The sequence below is a fragment of the Zophobas morio genome, unplaced genomic scaffold (assembly GCF_036711695.1).
Source record: "Zophobas morio isolate AGI-343-1 ecotype UQ-CSIRO unplaced genomic scaffold, CSIRO_AGI_Zmor_V1 ptg000017l, whole genome shotgun sequence".
In the NCBI taxonomy this organism is placed as follows: domain Eukaryota; kingdom Metazoa; phylum Arthropoda; class Insecta; order Coleoptera; family Tenebrionidae; genus Zophobas; species Zophobas morio.
Window position 1 is genome coordinate 570,242 of NW_026972122.1, and position 21,721 is coordinate 591,962.

Below are 21,721 nucleotides of genomic sequence, written 5' to 3' on the forward strand. Positions count from 1 at the left end.
GTATGATTTATGAATTTGCATGTTACGTGCAATACGTTGCGAGAATATATTCTTTTTAATTGTCGATTTTAATAAGTTATTAGTTACAAGCTCTTTAAAGTAACAAAAGTAGTTTTGGCCTCTCACGGAAAATATCTTGCCAAAAGTGAGGTTAAAATAGCTTTCACAAAACCTCGTTGTTTCACACGCATTGAGTAAAAAGTGAGGTTAAAATATCTTTCACGTGAAATGAAATGGTTCATGAAATATTTCAAACACAAATCAGTAATAAAAAAGAGTCTTGCAGGCGCCTAGTGTTTTTTTTAATATAAAAAAATCTTCGGGGCCTCTTGTGTTTTGTTTTTAAAATACTTACCTCGTTTATTTATAACTTTTAAAAAATCTTAGGGGCTCCTAGCGTTATTTATTTAAATATGTGATGTTTCGTTTTTGAAGGAGACATCAAAATATTGTCAAAACCTAAAAATGAAAAATCGGGAATTTTAAAAATCTAAAAAATCCGAAAATCCAAGAATTAGAATATCGAATAGATGAAAATGTTGAAAAATGTAAGATTTAAAAACTCGCAAAATTTTGAAAAATCGAAAAATCGGAAAATAAAAAAATCGATTAATCGAGAAATTGAGACACCGAAAAGTACAAAAATTAGGAACGCCAAAAATTGAAAAATTGAAAAATCAAAAAAATTGGAAACTCGAATAATCGCAAACTGAGAAATCGAAATAGTTACAAGATCAAAAATGGGAAAATTCAAAATGGAAAAATTTAAACTTAAAAACCTGATAAATCGAAAACTGAAAAATCAAAATATCGAAAAACTGACATATTAATTGCGAAAAACTGAAAAATCGAAAAATCTAAAAACGAGAAGGCAAAAATCCGAAGATTGAGAAATCGAAACAACAAAAAAACTGAAAAATCTAAAATATAAAAATTCGAAAAATTGAAAATTTGAGAAATCGAAAAACTGAGAAATCGAGAAATCGGAAAGACGAAAAATCGAAAAGTCGAAAAATGAAAAAATCTATTAAACCAGAAATTGGGAAATAGCAAAAAAAAATTAGAAACGCCAAAAACTGAAAAATTGAAAAATCGAAAAATTTAAATACATAAATCCTAAAACTGAAACGTTGAAAAATTGGAAAATCGAAAAATCGAAAAGATGAATTATCGAAAAGCTGAGAAATCGAGAAATCTAAATCTAAAACTTGAAAAATCGAAATATCGAAACATTGGGAAATGGAAGTGGCTAAAAATCGAAAAATGGGGAAATTCAAAATTGAAAATTTTGAACTAAAAAAAAAAACGATAAACCGAAAAAATGAAAAATCGAAACATTGTAAAAAGATTGGAAAATCTAAAAACGATAAGGTAAAAAATCGAACGATTGAGAAATGGAAACAACAAAAAAGAAAAAATCTAAAATTTAAAAATTCGAAAAATCAAAAATTTTAAAAATCGAGCAATCAAGAAACATCAACAAATCAAAAAATCAAAAAACTGAAAAATCGAAAAATGTAAGATTTAAAAAGTCGCAATATTTTGAAAAGTCGAAAAATGAAAAAATCTATTAAACCAGAAATTGGGAAATAGCAAAAAAAAATTAGAAACGCCAAAAACTGAAAAATTGAAAAATCGAAAAATTTAAATACATAAATCCTAAAACTGAAACGTTGAAAAATTGGAAAATCGAAAAATCGAAAAGATGAATTATCGAAAAGCTGAGAAATCGAGAAATCTAAATCTAAAACTTGAAAAATCGAAATATCGAAACATTGGGAAATGGAAGTGGCTAAAAATCGAAAAATAGGGAAATTCAAAATTGAAAATTTTGAACTAAAAAAAAAACGATAAACCGAAAAAATGAAAAATCGAAACATTGTAAAAAGATTGGAAAATCTAAAAACGATAAGGTAAAAAATCGAACGATTGAGAAATGGAAACAACAAAAAAGAAAAAATCTAAAATTTAAAAATTCGAAAAATCAAAAATTTTAAAAATCGAGCAATCAAGAAACATCAACAAATCAAAAAATCAAAAAACTGAAAAATCGAAAAATGTAAGATTTAAAAAGTCGCAATATTTTGAAAAGTCGAATAAGTAAAAAATCAAAAAAACAAAGTCGAAAAATCTAAAAATTTAAAAATCGAAATACATATTGAAAAATCCCAAAACTTAAACATTGAATATTTGAGAAATCGAGAAATCGGAAAGACGAAGAATCAAAAAGTCGATTAATCGAGAAATTGAGAAATCGAAAAATCCAAAAATTTAGAAACGCCAAAAATTGAAAAATTGGAAAATCGAAATCGAAAAATTGAAAAATCGCGAAATCGAAAATCAAAGTATCGAGAAGTCGAAAAATCGAAAAATTGGAAAATACAAAAGCTGAGAAGTCGAAAAATTGAAAAATCCAAAATTTAGAAAATCGAAAAATTAAAAAAATCGAAAAGGCAAGAAGTCAAAAAATTGAAAAATGTATAAATCAAGAAATTCAAAATTTAAAAAATTGGAAAATTGAAGAATCGAAAAACTGAAAACTCGAGAAACTGTAAAATTGCAAAACTGAAATGACGAAAAATCGGAAAATCAAAAAATTGGAAAACCAAAAAGTCGAAAAGCCGAAAATTCGAAAAATCGGAAAACCGAGAAACCGAAAAATCCAAAATTAAAAAATTGGAAAATTGAAGAATCGAAAAACTGAAAACTCGAGAAATTGAAAAATTCCGAAACGGAAATGAAATTGGGAAATCAAATTGTCAAGAAATCGAACAATCGAAGAATGAAAACATCGGAATACCCACATATCGAAAAAAATAATAAAATCGACAAAATGAAAAACCTGAAATTCGAAAAATCAGAACATCCAAAAATTGAAAAATTCAAAAATTGAAATGTCGAAAAATCGGAAAGTCGAAACAGTTTTAAAATCCAAAAACTGAAATCTTAAAGAATGGAATTCAAAAATCGTAAAATTGAAAAATCGAAAAATCAATAAACTGAAATATCAAAAATTTGAAAATTCGAAAAACATAAATATCGAAGATCTGAAAAACTGAAAAATCGAAAAGTACGAAAAATCGAAAAGTGTAAAATTTAAAACATTGAAAAATTAAAAGATCGAAAAATCGAAGAATCGGAAAATTGAATCTTCAAAAAATCTAAAAGTTGAAAGATATGAAACTTAAAAATCGAAAAATTGCTAAATCCAAAAGCCGAGAAGTCGAAAAATTGAAAAACAGAGAAATAAAAAATATTAAAAATTTTAAAAATCCGAAAATTGAAGAATCCAGAAATTGAAAAATCGAGAAAATGTAAAATTCCAAAACTGAAATGACAAAAAATTGGAAAATCGAAAAACCCAAAAGATGAATTATCGAAAACTGAGAAATCGTAAAATCGAAATCGAAAAATTGAAAAATCGCGAAATCGAAAATCAAAATACCGAGAAGTCGAAAGATCGAAAAATTGAGAAATGGAAGTGGCTAAAAATCGAAATATGGGAAAATTTATAATTGTAAAATTTTAACGATAAACCGAAAAATGAAAAATCGAAAAATCTAAACACAAGAAGGCAAAAAATCGAATGATTGTGAAATCGAAACAACAAAAAAGTGAAAAATCTAAAATGTAAAAATTCGAAAAAAAAAAATCGTGCATTCAGAACGTCAACAAATCGAAAAATCAAAAAACTGAAAAATCGAAAAATGTAAGATTTAAAAAGTCGCCATATTTCAGTTGAAATATTCATGTATTTCATACCTTTCAGAAATTTCATTAAACTTATTTCAAATTTCCCGCTCACATCTGCAGACATAACCCAAGTCCTGATTCAGTGTTGCCAACTCGGGGGATTTTCCCAGAAATTTAACGGATATTTTTGGATTTCGGAAAAATCTAGGGCCAAAACTTCTTTAGGGGATTTTTTAGAGAGTTTTGTAAACATCCAGGCCTGAACGCAAAAAAATGTGTAGTCGTGTTGACTGATGATAATAATAATAGGTAGTGAGCCCTCTACGTAAAATTATCGGAAACAAAAACTGACAAGTGACAGTTGATTTGACAGTTTACACTCGGACAACTGCTGGGCAAACACAAAAAACACTTCTAATGTAACAAAGGCAAAGTAGTGTCAGTAATATTCATATTACTCATATACTTACAATTTATATGGGCAAAATACTTTTTCTATTTTGTATTTAGGGAGTTTTTAGGCTAATCTGGGGGATTTTTTAGACGGGTTTAGGGGGGAAGTGATCAACAAGGTTGGCAGCATTGTCCTGAATACGTTTACTTGTCAAAGGTGCAGTAAAAAGGTAAAAGGTTATTAAGTTTTTTTTTAGTTTTGTATTATGATTTATAAATTTGCATGTTACGTGCAATACGTTGCGAGAATAATTTTCTTTTAATTGTCGATTTTAATAAGTTATTAGTTGCTAGCTCTTTAAAGTAACAAAGTAGTTTTGGCCTCTCACGGAAAATATCTTGCCAAAAGTGAGGTTAAAATGTGAAAGCTATTTTAACCTCACTTTTGGCAAGATATTTTCACGTGAAATGAAATGGTTCATGAAATATTTCAAACACAAATCAGTAATATATAGGGGACTTGCTAGGCAATGTATAAATCATTTTTTCCCTTTTTCTACGATAAAATGACATTATTATGGATATATTTTATACCAAACTGCAGCTTTTTTCATGTTCTAAGCCCCTGAAAACCAAATAATGTGACAGAAGTATCGTGAAAAAAGCACCATTGTTTGAATTTCTTGCATTATGAACAAGAATACGAACACAGGGTCGGCAGTTCGGGACTATGAAGACAATTGGTCCCGTTAAGCGGGACCTAAGCCACCTCTTCGCATTTCTCCCCGTCAGAGTCGTCAGTTGGTACCCCAAATTCCCCCAATTCACCAAACCCGCACCATTGTCCAATATGGTGGCCGGCGTTAAATAAATAGTTTTCCATTTTTGTGATGTTCTTAACCCATTTCGTTGTCCAAGTGTGCAATTTTCCTTTAAAAGTGATGTTTTTCCCCTGAAAACCAATCAAGATGAAATGGGCCATACTCCTAACCATTTCGTGCATCGGCCAAGGCTTGCAGCAGGAGCCCATCATCGAAAACTCCCAAATAACCCATCGGGACAAATGCCAGCAAATTACAGTGCCTTTTTGCATCGACATCCCTTACAACAAAACCACAATGCCCAACAGCCTGGGTCACAGCACCCAGGACGAAGCCGGCCTCGAAGTGCACCAGTATTTCCCCCTAATCAAGATCAACTGCAGCCCCCATATGCAGCTGTTTCTGTGCACGGTCTACATCCCGCTTTGTACCATCCTGGACCAGCCGCTGCCCCCGTGCCGGTCGCTGTGTCTTTCCGCCAAAAAAGGCTGCGCCGGGGTCATGATGAAGTTCGGCTTCGAGTGGCCGGAAGCCCTCAATTGCGAAAAGTACCCAGTCAACACGCAGTTGTGCATCGGGAAGGATAACGTCTCCGTGAATGGGGTGACGGAAGTGAGTGAAATTCCCGACAACAATAAAGGGAAAGAGTTTGTTAGGGAGTTTCCAAAGTATCCCAGAGATTTCGGGTTTGTTTGTCCGGTGCAGTTCCAAGTAAAAAGTCCCGATTATTCACTCACGGTGGGGCAGAGGACGGTGAAGAATTGCGGCGCTCCGTGCCATATGATGTTCTTCAGCGAGACCAAGCGGCAATTCTCGCAGGTATTAAAATAAATCAAAACAATGAAAATGAGGTTATGATTTTTTTCGTAGGTTTGGATAGGCACTTGGGCTGTGCTTTGTTCAGCGAGTTGTCTTTTCACCGTTTGCACGTTTTTGATCGACACTGACAGGTTTCGGTATCCGGAAAGACCCATTATTTTCCTGTCAGTGTGTTATTTGATGGTTGCTTTGGCCTACGTTGTTGGATTTATCGCTGGGGATTCGATTGCCTGCAAAGAACCGTCGCCCCCAGAAAATGGGATAACGAAAGTGAGCACGATTATGCAAGGGACCAAGTACGAGATGTGCACGATACTATTCATGGTGTTGTATTTCTTTAGCATGGCTTCGAGTATTTGGTGGGTTGTTTTGACCCTGACGTGGTTTTTGGCAGCTGGATTGAAATGGGGGCATGAGGCGATAGAGGCGAACTCGCAGTATTTTCATCTGGCGGCGTGGGCGATACCAGCGATTAAGACCATCACGGTCCTGGCCATGGGCAAAGTGGATGGTAATTGTTTTGTTTGCACTTTTATCGCTAATCAAATATTGCATAAAGAGAAATGACATAGATGACTGCATGCATATATTTAAACACGGGTGACCTATGTTGCAACAACTAATTGTGTCAAGATAGCCCTGTGATTATATTTGTTTAGCAACATTGACTCTTATGGCACGAAAATATCAAACAAAATAATAACAGATAATAAAACGTGCAATTTATTTCTAAAGTAATGCTGTTGGCAACACAATTGACAGTTAAGTCCAATAACTGTCAAATCATAGATTAATATAGATGCGACATACAGGGTGATTTTGCAAAACCACCCTTATTGACATTGGAGTCCTCAACCGCCAAATTTAAATAGTTGATGCCAACAAAACAACTTGTTTCACTACAACTCGTCGTTTGAGAACTTGTTTGATCTACAGACCAGAGCGCGCTCAGGCCAATGTCGACTCTAAACGTTCGGAAACGATTTGGTTGGTTTGGAATATAATTTCTGCGGGAAATAGTTGTTTGGTCGGTTTTTATAACGATTAATAAGTGAATATTTTTGGTACATATTTAGATGATTTTACATATTTTGTTTAACTAAGAATTAATTCTTTATTTGTGTTTTATACTAGCAAAACGTCTTAAACTAAGAATATTTTTGAAATCGTAATAACCCAATGGAGTTTTTTCGGGAAAATGTTTTGGAAACACTGTTCTATTTTGTATGAATTTATAAATGTTTTTAGTAACAATTTTTGTGGTTGTTTTCGATACACTATGATATTAACAGTGAGAAAAAAAATGAAACAGAAAAAATGTAAAATTTAAAAACCGAATTACGAAAAATCGAGAAATCGAAACTCCCAGATTTAAAAAATCGGGTAACTGAAAAATCGAAACATTGAAAAACTGGAAAATCGAAAAACCGAGAAATATAAAAATCAAAGGATCAAGAAATCGTGGAGTCGAAAAGTCGAACAATTGAGAAACCGAAATAGGTCAAAATCGAAAAATCGAAAAGTAAAAAATTGAACAGTTTATAAATTGAAAAATTGACAATCAAAATATCGAAAAATCCAAATCTCGATAAATCGAGAAATCAAAAAGCTTAAAAATTCGAAAAATTGAAAAATTGAGAGATTGAAAGATCAAAAGAATAAGAAATCGAAAAGTGGTGAAGTCGAAAAATCGAAAAATAGAGAAATCGACAAACAAAAAGTTAAAGTTGAAAAATTGGAAAAGCGGAAAAATCAAAACACGAAGAAATGGAAAACTGGAAAAACTGAGAAACCGAAATAGGCCAACATAAAAAATTGAAAAACTGATAAATCGAAAACCTGAACAATCAAATCCCGATAAATCGAGAATGAAAAATTAACAAATCGAAAAATTGAAAAACAGAACATCTAAAACTAGGAAGTCGAAAAATCGAAAGATTAAGAAATATTGAAAAATATCAAAAGATTGAAAAATCAAAAATTTAAAAATCCAAAAATTTGCAAATCGAAAAAGTAAAAAGGTAGACACAGAAAAATCCAGAAGTCAAAAATAGAAAAGCCGAAGAATTGAAATATTGAAAAATCCTAAAACTGAAATATCTAAAAACTGAAAAATCTAAAAATCAAAAAAGTGAAGTCGAAAAATAGAAACCTTAAAAAATCGAAAAATTGAAAAATCAAAAACCTGAAAAATCAAAAAGTTGAAGAATTGAAGAACAGGAAAATCGAAGCACTCGAAGGTCAAGAAATGGGAAAATCAAAACATCGATTAATTGAAAAATCTAAAAATTGACAGTTTATAAATGTCAAATTTGAAAAATTAAAATACATAATCGAAAAATCGAGAAATCTAATAATCGAAATATCGAAGAACTGAAAATCGAAAAATGAATCATCAGAAAATCGATAAAATGTAAAATTCAAAACTCTAAAATTTAAAAACCGAATAACGAAAAATCGAGAAATCGAAACTCCCAAATTTAAAAAATTGGATAACTGGAAAATCGAAACATCTAAAAACTGGAAAATCGAAAAACCGAGAAATCGAAAGAAAAAAAGATCAAGAAATCGTGGAGTCGAAAAGTCGAACAATTGAGAAACCGAAATAGGCCAAAATCGAAAAATCGAAAAGTTAAAAATTGAACAATTTGTAAATTGAGAAATTGACAGTCAAAATATCGAAACATTCAAATCTCGATAAATCGAGAAATCAAAAAACTTAAAAAATTGAAAAATTGGGAGATTGAAAGATCAAAAGAACGAGAAATCGAAAAGTGATGAAGTCGAAAAATAGAGAAATCGACAAACAAAAAGTTAAAAGTTAAAAAACTGAGAAACCGAAATAGGCCGAAATAAAAAATTGAAAAACTTATAAATCGAAAACCTGAACAATCAAATCTCGATAAGTCGGGAATGAAAAATTAACAAATCGAAAAATTGAAAAACAGAACATCTAAAACCAGGAAGTCGAAAAATCGAAAGATTAAGAAATATTGAAAAATTAAAATATCAGGAGATTGAAAAATCAAAAATTTAAAAATCCAAAAATTGCAAATCGAAAAAGTAAAAAGGTAGACACATCGAAAAAGCCAGAAGTCAAAAATAGAAAAGCCGAAGAATTGAAATATTGAAAAATCCTAAAACTGAAATATCGAAAAATCAAAAAAGTGAAGTCGAAAAACCTTAAAAAATCTAAAAATTGAAAAATCAAAAACCTGAAAAATAAAAAAAATTAAGAATTGAAGAACAGGAAAATCGAAACACTCGAGGGTCAAGAAATGGGAAAATCAAAACATCGATTAATTGAAAAATCGGAAAATTGAGTTTATAAATGTCAAATTGGAAAAATTGAAAAATCGAAAATTTGAAAAAACGACAATTGAAAAACAGAAAATCTAAAACGGGGAAGTCGAAAAATCGATTGATTAAGAAAACAAAACATTTGAAAAATTCGAAAACTTGAAAAATTGAAATATCGAAGAACTGAAATGAAAAATCGAGAAATCGAAAAATCGTAAATTTTAAATATTGAAAAATTAAAATATCAAAAAACGAGAAATCTAAAAGTGATGAAATCGAAAAATAGAGCAATCGACAAACAAAAAGTTAAAAGTCGAAAAACTGAGAAACCGAAATAGGCCAAAATAAAAAATTGAAAAACTGATAAATCGGGAATGAAAAATTAACAGTTCGAAAAATTGAAAAACAGAACATCTAAAACCAGGAAGTCGAAAAATCGGAAGATTAAGAAATATTGAAAAATCCAAAAATTGAAAAATCGAAAAAATAAAAAGGTAGACACATCAAAAAATCCAGAAGTCAAAAATAGAAAAGCCGAAGATTTGAAATATTGAAAAATCCTAAAACTGAAAAATCTAAAAACTGAATAATCGAAAAATCAAAAAAATGAAGTCGAAAAATAGAAACCTTCAAAAATCGAAAAATTGAAAAATCAAGAACCTGAAAAATCAAAAAATTAAAGAATTGAAGAACAGGAAAATCGAAACACTCGAAGGTCAAGAAATGGGAAAATCAAAACATCGATTAATTGAAAAATCGAAAAATTGAGAGTTTATAAAAGTCAAATTTGAAAAATTAGAAAATCGAAAATTTCACAAAATGACAAGTGAAAAACAGAAAATCTAAAACCGGGAAGTCGATAAATCAAAAGATTAAGAAATCGAAACATTTGAAAAATTCGAAAACTTGCAAAAATTGAAATATCGAAGAACTGAAATGAAAAATCGAGAAATCGAAAAATCTAAAATTTTAAAAATTAAAAAATCTAAAATTTATAAATCGAAAAACTGAAAAATCGAAAAAGTAAAAAAATCGACACATCGAAAAATCCAGGAGTCAAATATCGAAAAACTGAAAAATTGAAAACCTGAAAAATCCGAAAACTGAAATATCCGAAAACTGAAATATCCAAAAACTGAGAACCCAAAAAGTCGAAAAATTGAGCAATCGAAAAATCCAAAAAGTGAAGTCGAAAATCCTAACCTTAAAAAAGCTTAAAAATGAAAGATCAAAAACCCGAAAAATCGAAAAATTAAGGAATTGAAGAACAGGAAAATCGAAAAATTGAGAGTTTATAAAAGTCAAATTTCTCTCGCTGGAGGAAACGTGACGACTGCATGCCTATTATGTTTTTTTTTCATATTACATTCTTGTAGGGGTGCATTTTAAAATAAATTGAGTATAATTTTTTTCAATTTTGTCATTATTTGGCATTGACATCTTTGTAATTTTTTTTGTGATTGCTATGATTGCTTATTAAAAAAAATAAATAAATTGGACGAAGTCGTCTCTGGGGTGTATAATATGTAGCCAATGCAAAAATTGTCAGGCGTGAACAGATAACAGGCACACCCTGTATAGTACTTGTAATTTAAGACAAATACGTCTGCAAGATTTCAAAGGATTCGGTTTAGTAATTCCTGATTAAATCAATAAAATAATTTCACGCAACAATTAATTTTTTTGAGTCACCCTGTATATGCAAATCCAAAAAATATGAATGGAGTGATAGATCACAAGTACAGACTCATCATATTTTGCACATTTCAGATAGGATTTATTCAGCAAAATTTTGAGGTGACGTCATCATTTTGACTAAAAATTTTCCATGCCCATGATAACTTTAAAATACCTCCAAGATTTCAAACCATTCAGTTGTGTAGTTTCTGATTAAATTAAATCAATAAAACCGGAAAGTCGAAAAATCGAAAAATTTGAAACATTCAAAAACTTGAAAAATTGAAATATCGAAAAACTGAAATGAAAAATCGAGGAATCGAAAAATCTAAAATTTTAAATATTGAAAAATTAAAATATCAAAACTGAAAAATCTGAAATTTAAAAATCGAAAAATTAAAAAATCAAAAATCTGCAAAATCGTAAAATTGCAAAATTGAATAAGTAAACTGAAATGTCCAAAAGTTGAGAAATTAAAAATTGAAAAATTGAGAAATCGAAAAATCAAAAAAGTAAAGTTGAAAAATTGAAACGTGAAAAAATAGAAACATTGAAAAACCAAAAAACCTGAAAAATCGACAAGTAAAGAGTTTATAAAAGTCAAAAATTGAAAAATCGAAAAAGTAAAAAATTGAAAAATCGAAGAAGTAAAAAGTCGACACATCGAAAAATCCAGGAGTGAAAAATAGAAAAGCCGAAGAATTGAAGTATTGAAAAATCCTTAAACTGAAATTTCAAAAAACTGAAAAATCGAAAAATCAAAAAAATGAAGTCGAAAAATAGAAACCTTAAAAAAATCAAAAACCTGAAAATCAAAAAATTAAAGAATTGAAGAACAGGAAAATCGAAACACTCGAAGGTCAAGAAATCGGAAAATCAAAACTTCGATTAATTGAAAAATTGAAAATTGAGAGTTTATAAAAGTCAAATTTGAAAATTTAAAAAATCGAAAATTTGACAAAATGACAATTGAAAAGCAGAAAACCTAAAACCGGAAAATCGAAACTTTTGAAAAATTCAACTTGAAAAATTGAAATATCGAAGAACTGAAATGAAAAGTCTAGAAATCGAAAATCTAAAATTTAAAAATCGAAAAATTGAAAAAACGACAATTGAAAAACAAAATTTAAAACCGGGAAGTCGAAAAATCGAAAGATTAAGAAATCGAAACATTTGAAAAATTGAAATATGAAAAAATCCCAAAACTGAAATATCGAGAAACTGAAAAATGAAAAAAAAAAAACTGAAAAATGGAAAACATGAAAAATCCGAAAACTGGAATATCCAAAAACGCCTAGTGTTTTTTTTTAATATAAAAAAATCTTCGAGGCCTCTTTTGTTTTGTTTTTAAAATACTTTTAAAAAATCTTAGGGGCCCCTAGCGTTATTTTTTTAAATATGTGATGTTTCGTTTTTGAAGAAGACATCAAAATATTGTCAAAACCTAAAAATGAAAAATCGGAAATTTTAAAAATCTAAAAAATCCGAAAATCCAAGAATTAAAATATCGAAAAGATAAAAATGTTGAAAAATGTAAGATTTAAAAACTCGCAAAATTTTGAAAAATCGAAAAATCGGAAAATAAAAAAATCCATTAATCGAGAAATTGAGACATCGAAAAGTACAAAAATTTAGAAACGCCAAAAATTGAAAAATCAAAAAATTGGAAACTCGAGTAATCGAAAAACTGAGAAATCGAGAGATGGAAATCGAAAAATTTTTAAAACGCGAAATCGAAACATGGGAACATTCAAAATGGAAAAATTTAAACTTAAAAACCTGATAAATCGAAAATTGAAAAATCCTCAAAATATCGAAAAACTGACAAATTAATTCCGAACAACTGAAAGATCTAAAAACGAGAAGGCAAAAAATCCAAATATTGAGAAATCGAAACAACAAAAAAGTGAAAAATCTAAAATATAAAAATTCGAAAATCGCAATATTTTGAAAAATCGAGTAAGTAAAAAATCAGAAAAACAAAGTCGAAAAATCTAAAAATTAAAAAATCGAAATACATGTTAAAAAATCCCAAAAATTAAACATTGAAAATTTGAGAAATCGAGAAATCGGAAAGACGAAAAATCAAAAAGTCGATTAACCGAGAAATTGAGAAATTGAAAAATCGCGAAATGGAAAATCAAAATATCGAGAAGTCGAAAGATCGAAAAATTGAGAAATGAAAGTGCCTAAAAATCGAAAAATTGGAAAATACAAAAGCTGAGAAGTCGAAAAATTCAAAAATCCAAAATTTAGAAAATCGAAAAATTAAAAAAATCGAAAAGGCAAGATCAAAAAATGGAAAAATCAAGAAATCCAAAATTGAAAAAATTGGAAAACTGAAGAATCTAAAAACTGAAAACTCGAGAAATTGAAAAATTCCGAAACTGAAATGACGAAAAATTGGGAAATCAAATTATCAAGAAATCGAACAATCGAAGAATGGAAACATCGGAATACCCACAAATCGAGAAAAAAAATATATTAAATCGACAAAATGAAAAAACTGAAATTCGAAAAATAAGAACATCCAAAAATTGAAAAATTCCCAAAATTGAAATGTTGAAAAATCGGAAAGTCGAACCATTTTTAAAATCCAAAAACTGAAATCTTAAGAAATGGAATTAAAAAATCGTAAAATTGAAAAATCGAAAAATCAATAAACTGAAAAATAAAAAATTTGAAAATTCGAAAAATATAAATATCGAAGATCTGAAAAACGGAAAAATCGAAAAGTACGAAAAATCGTAAAGTGTAAAGTTTAAAACATTGAAAAATTAGAATATCGAAAAATCGAAGAATCGGGAAATCGAATCTTCAAAAAATCTAAAAATTGAAAGATATGAAACTTAAAAATCGAAAAATTGCTAAATCCAAAAGCCGAGAAGTGGAAAAATTGAAAAACAGAGAAATAAAAAAAATTAAAAATATAAAAAATCGGAAAATTGAAGAATCGAGAAATTGAAAAATCGAGAAAATGTAAAATTCCAAAACTGAAATGACATGAAATTGGAAAATCGAAAAACCGAAAAGATGAATTATCGAAAAACTGAGAAATCGTAAAATCGAATACGAAAAATTGAGAAATGGAAGTGGCTAAAAATCCAAATATGGGAAAATTTATAATCGGAAAATTTTAACGATAATCCGAAAAAATGAAAAGTCGAAACATCGAAAAACTGAAAAATTAATTTCGAAAAATTGAAAAATCGAAAAATCTGAACACAAGAAGGCAAAAAATCGAACGATTGTGAAATTGAAACAACAAAAAAGTGAAAATCCAAAATTTAAAAATCCGAAAAATAAAAAAAAATCGTGCATTCAAAACGTCAACAAATCGAAAAATCAAAAAACTGAAAAATCGAAAAATGTAAGATTTAAAAAATCGCAATATTTTGTAAAATCGGATAAGCAAAAAATCAAAAACACGAAAAGTCGAAAAATCTAAAAATTAAAAAATCGAAAAACATTAACTTTAATCTTTGCCGATTTTATTCTACCTGAGTGTTTAGGGAATTATGGCAACCCGCAGAGAGAAGGCGGAGGAGCTTAATACCCCTCATTGCTGGGTACCGACAATAGTTTTGCGTGCGATAGTACATAGTATTCTTTGAATAACACGATATACAAAAACATGTCTTACATGGTAATTTCTTGTGAAGAAATAGTAAGGATTTTGCAATTAAATTCCGCTCCTTTGGCTTTCGACGATTTAAAAAAAAATCATCACAATTGAGAAAGGGTGGGTGGGCGGGCTTATGTTTTGCCCTTTTCTTAATATACGTAATCGTCTCTTCAGAACAAGAAACTTAAAACATGTTTAAAATGGTAAATTTGTGTAAGGAAATATCGCTTTTGCAATTACGCCCCGCCCCTCGATCTGATAACCATATTTTCACAACAAGAAACTTAGAACATGGTTAAAATGGTTAATTTTTGCAAGGAAATATGATTTTGCAATTATGGGGCGGAGCCTATTGCAAAATGGATATTTCCTTATGCACATTTTTCATTTTAAACATGTTTTAAGTTTCATGTTGTGAAAAAAAGTCTACACATTTTAAAACAAAGAGGCAAAATGTCAGCCCGCCCACCCACCCTATCTCAACTGTGATGATTCTTTTTTATTCGGCGTGAACCAAGAGGGCGGACCTTAACTGCAAAATACTTATTTTTTTTACACGAAATTAAAACAATGTTTTTGAGTATCGTGTTGTTCACAGAATACTATGTATATAAAGAAAAAAAGGCAAAATATAAGAACAAGAAACTTAAAACTTGTTTAAAATGGTAAATTCTTGTACACAAATATGGATCTTGCAATTAAACTCCGCCCCTCGATTTGACAACGAAAGAAAAAATTCATCACAATTGAGAATTGAAATCGGGGCGGAGGTTATGGGTGGGGCCTAATCTTTGGCTTTATTTTTTTCTTAATATACACTGTATTCTTTGAATAACACGATACTCAAAAACATGCTTATAATTTCTCGTAGAGAAATAAGGATTTTGCAGTTAAGTTCTGCCTCCTTGGCTCACGACGAATAAAAAAAATCATCACAACTGAGATTGGGCGGGTGGGCCAGATTTAAAAACTCGCAAAATTTTGAAAAATCGAAAAATCGGAAAATAAGAAAATCCATTAATCGAGAAATTGTGACATCGAAAAGTACAAAAATTTAGAAACGCCAAAAATTGAAAAATTGAAAAATCAAAAAATTGGAAACTCGAATAATCGAAAAACTGAGAAATCGAGAGATGGAAATCGAAAAATTTTAAAAACGCGAAATCGAAACATTGAGATATCGAAATAATTACAAGATCAAAAATGGGTAAATTCAAAATGGAAAAATTTAAACTTAAAAACCTGATAAATCGAAAATTGAAAAATCATCAAAATATCGAAAAACTGACAAATTAATTCCGAAAAACTGAAAAATCTAAAAACGAGAAGGCAAAAAAACCAAACATTGAGAAATTGAAACAACAAAAAAGTGGAAAATCTAAAATATAAAAATTCGAAAAATTGAAAATTTTAAAAATCGAGCAATCAAGAAACAACAAATCGAAAAATGTAAGATTTAAAACGTCGCAATATTTTGAAAAATCGAAAAATCGGAAAATAAAAAAATCCATTAATCGAGAAATTGAGACATCGAAAAGTACAAAAATTTAGAAACGCTAAAAATTGAAAAATCGAAAATCAAAAAATTGGAAACTCGAATAATCGAAAACCTGAGAAATCGAGAGATGGAAATCGAAAAATTTTAAAAACGCGAAATCGAAACATGGGAACATTCAAAATGGAAAAATTTCAACTTAAAAACCTGATAAATCGAAAATTGAAAAATCATCAAAATATCGAAAAACTGACAAATTAATTCCGAAAAACTGAAAAATCTAAAAACGAGAAGGCAAAAAAACCAAACATTGAGAAATCGAAACAACAAAAAAGTGAAAAATCTAAAATATAAAAATTCGAAAAATTGAAAATTTTAAAAATCGAGCAATCAAGAAACAACAAATCGAAAAATGTAAGATTTAAAACGTCGCAATATTTTGAAAAATCGAAAAATCGGAAAATAAAAAAATCCATTAATCAAGAAATTGAAACATCGAAAGTACAAAAATTTAGAAACGCCAAAAATTGAAAAATCAAAAAATTGGAAACTCGAATAATCGAAAACCTGAGAAATCGAGAGATGGAAATCGAAAAATTTTAAAAACGCGAAATCGAAACATGGGAACATTCAAAATGGAAAAATTTCAACTTAAAAACCTGATAAATCGAAAATTGAAAAATCATCAAAATATCGAAAAACTGACAAATTAATTCCGAAAAACTGAAAAATCTAAAAACGAGAAGGCAAAAAAACCAAACATTGAGAAATCGAAACAACAAAAAAGTGAAAAACCTAAAATATAAAAATTCGAAAAATTGAAAATTTTAAAAATCGAGCAATCAAGAAACAACAAATCGAAAAATGTAAGATTTAAAACGTCGCAATATTTTGAAAAATCGAAAAATCGGAAAATAAAAAAATCCATTAATCAAGAAATTGAAACATCGAAAAGTACAAAAATTTAGAAACGCTAAAAATTGAAAAATTGAAAAATCGAAAAATTTTAAAAACGCGAAATCGAAACATGGGAACATTCAAAATGGAAAAATTTCAACTTAAAAACCTGATAAATCGAAAATTGAAAAATCATCAAAATATCGAAAAACTGACAAATTAATTCCGAAAAACTGAAAAATCTAAAAACGAGAAGGCAAAAAAACCAAACATTGAGAAATCGAAACAACAAAAAAGTGAAAAATCTAAAATATAAAAATTCGAAAAATTGAAAATTTTAAAAATCGAGCAATCAAGAAACAACAAATCGAAAAATGTAAGATTTAAAACGTCGCAATATTTTGAAAAATCGAAAAATCGGAAAATAAAAAAATCCATTAATCGAGAAATTGAGACATCGAAAAGTACAAAAATTTAGAAACGCCAAAAATTGAAAAATTGAAAAATCAAAAAATTGGAAACTCCAATAATCGAGAAACTGAGAAATCGAGAGATGGAAATCGAAAAATTTTAAAAACGCGAAATCGAAACATGGGAACATTCAAAATGGAAAAATTTCAACTTAAAACCTCATAAATCGAAAATTGAAAAGTCATCTAAATATCGAAAAACTGACAAATTAATTCCGAAAAACTGAAAAATCTAAAAACGAGAAGACAAAAAAACCAAACATTGAGAAATCGAAACAACAAAAAAGTGAAAAATCTAAAATATAAAAATTCGAAAACTTGAAAATTTTAAAAATCGACCAATCAAGAAACAACAAATCGAAAAACGTAAGATTTAAAACGTCGCAATATTTTGAAAAATCGAAAAATCGGAAAATAAAAAAATCCATTAATCGAGAAATTGAGACATCGAAAACTACAAAAATTTAGAAACGCTAAAAATTGAAAAATTGAAAAATCAAAAAATTGGAAACTCGAATAATCGAAAACCTGAGAAATCGAGAGATGGAAATCGAAAAATTTTAAAAACGCGAAATCGAAACATGGGAACATTCAAAATGGAAAAATTTCAACTTAAAAACCTGATAAATCGAAAATTGAAAAATCATCAAAATATCGAAAAACTGACAAATTAATTCCGAAAAACTGAAAAATCTAAAAACGAGAAGGCAAAAAAACCAAACATTGAGAAATCGAAACAACAAAAAAGTGAAAAATCTAAAATATAAAAATTCGAAAAATTGAAAATTTTAAAAATCGAGCAATCAAGAAACAACAAATCGAAAAACGTAAGATTTAAAACGTCGCAATATTTTGAAAAATCGAAAAATCGGAAAATAAAAAAATTCATTAATCGAGAAATTGAGACATCGAAAACTACAAAAATTTAGAAACGCTAAAAATTGAAAAATTGAAAAATCAAAAAATTGGAAACTCGAATAATCGAAAACCTGAGAAATCGAGAGATGGAAATCGAAAAATTTTAAAAACGCGAAATCGAAACATGGGAACATTCAAAATGGAAAAATTTAAACTTAAAAACCCGATAAATCGAAAATTGAAAAATCATCAAAATATCGAAAAACTGACAAGGGAAGGCAAAAAATCCAAAGATTGAGAAATCGAAACAACAAAAAAGTGAAAAATCTAAAATATGAAAATTCGAAAAATTAAAAATTTTAAAAATCGAGCAATCAAGAAACAATAAATCGAAAAATGTAAGATTTAAAAAGTCGCAATATTTTGGAAAATCGAGTAAGTAAAAAATCAGAAAAACAAAGTCGAAAAATCTAAAAATTAAAAAATCGAAATATATATTGAAAAATCCCAAAACTTAAAAATTGAAAATTTGAGAAATCGAGAAATCGGAAAGACGAAAAATCAAAAAGTCGATTAATCGAGAAATTGAAAAATCGAAATATTTAAAAATCGTAAAATTGAAGAGAAAAACTGAAAACCGAGAAACTGAAAAATTGAGCAATTGCAAAATCCAAAAATTGAAAAATAAATAGGAGTAAACTGAAGAGTCCCCAAACTAAAATTTCGAAAAACTGAGAATTCGAAATTATGGTCGAAACCGGTTAGGATGGGTATCAGGGGTGCGATTTTGTTTCTCGATCGAAAAAAACTTGATAGCGATAAAATCTCGTTTGCTGATTGGTTGAGAGGCTGAGTTGGTAAGACATTTCTGTCACATTTCTCGATTCTGTCACGAAATCAAGTCTTCATGAAGTAATATTTTCTCGATAGCTCTGAGTGAAGTGATAAATTTTGGAGACATAACCTCGAAAGTTACATCAAAATAGAAGTTCAAAATCGTAATTCTGAGTTATAAGTTGTTAAAATTAAGGTAATTGTAAACTTTTGAGCATTTAATAGGCCTATATGCGAAGAATAAATGCAAACTCTTGCATTTAAAAGCTACGCAATGACATTTATCGCAAGTGATAATTTATCACTTCGATCGAGAAACTAAATCGCACCCCATGGCTTATAAATCAAATCGTTTCTGAACGCTTAGGGTCGACATTGGCCTCACTGCTCTCTGGTTTGTAGATCAAACAAGTTCTCAAACCACGAAAAATGTAAATGTTATGGCATTTTTTCTAGTTAATTTTATTCCTAGTTAGAAACAAACATTGTTGCCAACATACGTCAAACTATGACGCTTCTCTATGTTCTCTGGTCAAATGCATGGCCTGCTAGAGTTTTTGCAGTCATATATTATGCAACCAACATTACACTCAAATCACATTTTGTTGTAGGCGACATTCTGAGCGGAGTGTGCAACGTCGGCATCTGGAACGTGGAGGCCCTCCGCATCTTCATCCTCATCCCCCTCTGCATCTATCTAGTCTTCGGGTTGGTATTCCTAACGTCAGGTTTAATTTCTCTCTTTCGAATTCGAACCGTAATGAAACACGACGGCACGAAAACCGACAAACTCGAGAAACTCATGATACGCATTGGCGTTTTTTCAGTATTATATACCGTACCTGCGATGATCGTAATCGCGTGTTTGGTTTACGAACAGTTTTATTTCGACGATTGGATGATCACGTGGAGCTATGACATGTGTAGGAAGCATAGCTATGCGGTGCCTTGCCCGCCCGACGTCCTCGAAAATACCCCAAGGCCTTTGTTTCCCATATTCATGATCAAGTACCTGATGTACATGATCGTGGGGATCACTTCTAGTGTGTGGATTTGGTCGGGCAAGACCGTGCATAGTTGGAAGGTGTTCTTTAACCGATTGAGAGGAAGGCAGGCGGCTTATGTTTAAAAACGAGATTTCTTATATCAAGTTGTATTCACAGTGAGATAATAGTTCGTTGTAATTGAGCATACGCAATACAAGCAACTTGTTCTCTCAAACCGTGAACTGTGAGGTTAGGTAATAACGATAATTTGTGAAAGTACTGTTAAAAACAAAGATATTGAAGATTATACCGAGAGGTTTAAACCCTTGCAGTACAGTGACTAGCGTTTCACTTTAATACAATTTAAAAAAAAAACAACAATATTGATTTTTAAACAAAATGTGTGGTTAATACAATTCCCACACGTTCCTGTATCTGGTATTTGCAAACATCCGCTAAAATCTAGTACAATGACATAAGTACTGCGCAGACTCATATCATACAATTTGACGTTACGTACGTATGTATTACATACCAATTATCTCATTGTGAATGGACCTTAAGTGTGTTTTTGACTGAATTGCAAGTTAGCTACCTCTACAATGTAGACATTGTCCAAATTTTTATGTTTACTGCCAAGTGAAACAGTTTTTATTTTTTCTACTAATGTCTATTGGCATCTATTTTTGTAAGTACGTGTGTACATATAGTATGCAGCTGTCTTCTACAACTATTTTTAATATACGAAAGCAGCACAAATTTGACGTCAATTTTCATCTCACAAGCTTTGGCAACGACACCAAAACACTAATTTGTAGAATCGTGTTCCGATTTAGTTACCCAGTGGTCATAGATCAAAAACTGTTATACCGAAATTTTATTTTATTTAAATGGGATTATCACCATGATTACTGTTCTATAATAGAACGATTATAGCATGTAAAACGTGAAGTGCTCTCCAGTACAGCAATACAACGAAAATGGTTACGCACAAGTATAATGATTTAATCCGCGCTAGTAATACTAATGTGTTCAATGTTTAACCATTTTCGCACCATCTTGATCACGAAGCTTCCAAATTTGCTTAAACGCACATTTTTTTTTTTCGAACGAAGTGTAATATATTTTTGTACATTTTTGTATATAATAGTTGCATTTATACATAAAATCTAATTTAACTCGACTGAGGGATTAACGTTTTCAACTGAAAGTGATTACATTTTATTCAAGTCTGTTTTTAAAACTACGTACTTTTTATATTGTATTTTTTATATTCGTGTTTTAACATTAATCCAGTTAATTTTATGTACGTGTATTGTGTTCGAAATTTTATAAAATGTGAGAAGCTCAAAGTACTTTAACTGTTGTGATGCCGTCAATTATACAAAACTTTATAGCAGAGTTAATTTTTGAGCTTGTTGACTATTTAGAATAGGTTCTTAGTTTGTTGTATGTTGTAACAATGATATTACTTTGACTCATTTTTACTATTACGTATTTTACATGTATGTTCTGTATATTATTGCTAAAACGAATAAATTAATGTTTGTGAAGCTGGAATTTTCTTTACGCCCGTTATCCAGAAACTGAGTCATAAAGTATAAAACACTTGTTTGTCATTAAAAGTCCAACTGTTGCTTTGTGTTGGTAACATAAAATTTCCCCTACAAGTGTAGTAATTTTTGGACAGTGCCAACGATTGACGTATATTTTGACGATATTTGTATTTCGCTTTTTCAATTAAAAAAAAAAATAAATCGAAACTACCTCTTTCTAAGTTTTCACTAGACATAATCGTTCCGGTGAGAGATTGGGATTTCTTGACAGTTGACATCTAAGTTGGCAGCAAACTA

The 21,721-nt window shown here is 29.6% G+C and overlaps 1 protein-coding gene across 1 annotated transcript; it reads left to right on the forward strand.

The window, feature by feature from the left end:
• The first annotated feature begins 4,900 nt into the window (after positions 1–4,900).
• On the forward strand, positions 4,901–21,421 carry LOC135130101 (frizzled-2). Its single transcript, XM_064057422.1, has 3 exons — positions 4,901–5,726; positions 5,778–6,237; positions 19,494–21,421. Exons 1-3 carry the CDS (start codon positions 5,055–5,057, stop codon positions 20,009–20,011), a joined length of 1,650 nt encoding a protein of 549 aa, XP_063913492.1. The 5' UTR covers positions 4,901–5,054; the 3' UTR covers positions 20,012–21,421.
• Positions 21,422–21,721: the final 300 nt, after the last annotated feature.

Excerpts from the sequence above, each read along its gene's own strand:
- LOC135130101 (XM_064057422.1), top strand. The coding sequence starts at position 5,055 with ATGAAATGGGCCATACTCCTAACCATTTCGTGCATCGGCCAAGGCTTG. Across the intron at positions 5,727-5,777 it reads CCAAGCGGCAATTCTCGCAG|GTTTGGATAGGCACTTGGGC; the intron begins GTATTAAAATAA and ends TTTTTTTCGTAG. Across the intron at positions 6,238-19,493 it reads GGCCATGGGCAAAGTGGATG|GCGACATTCTGAGCGGAGTG; the intron begins GTAATTGTTTTG and ends ATTTTGTTGTAG.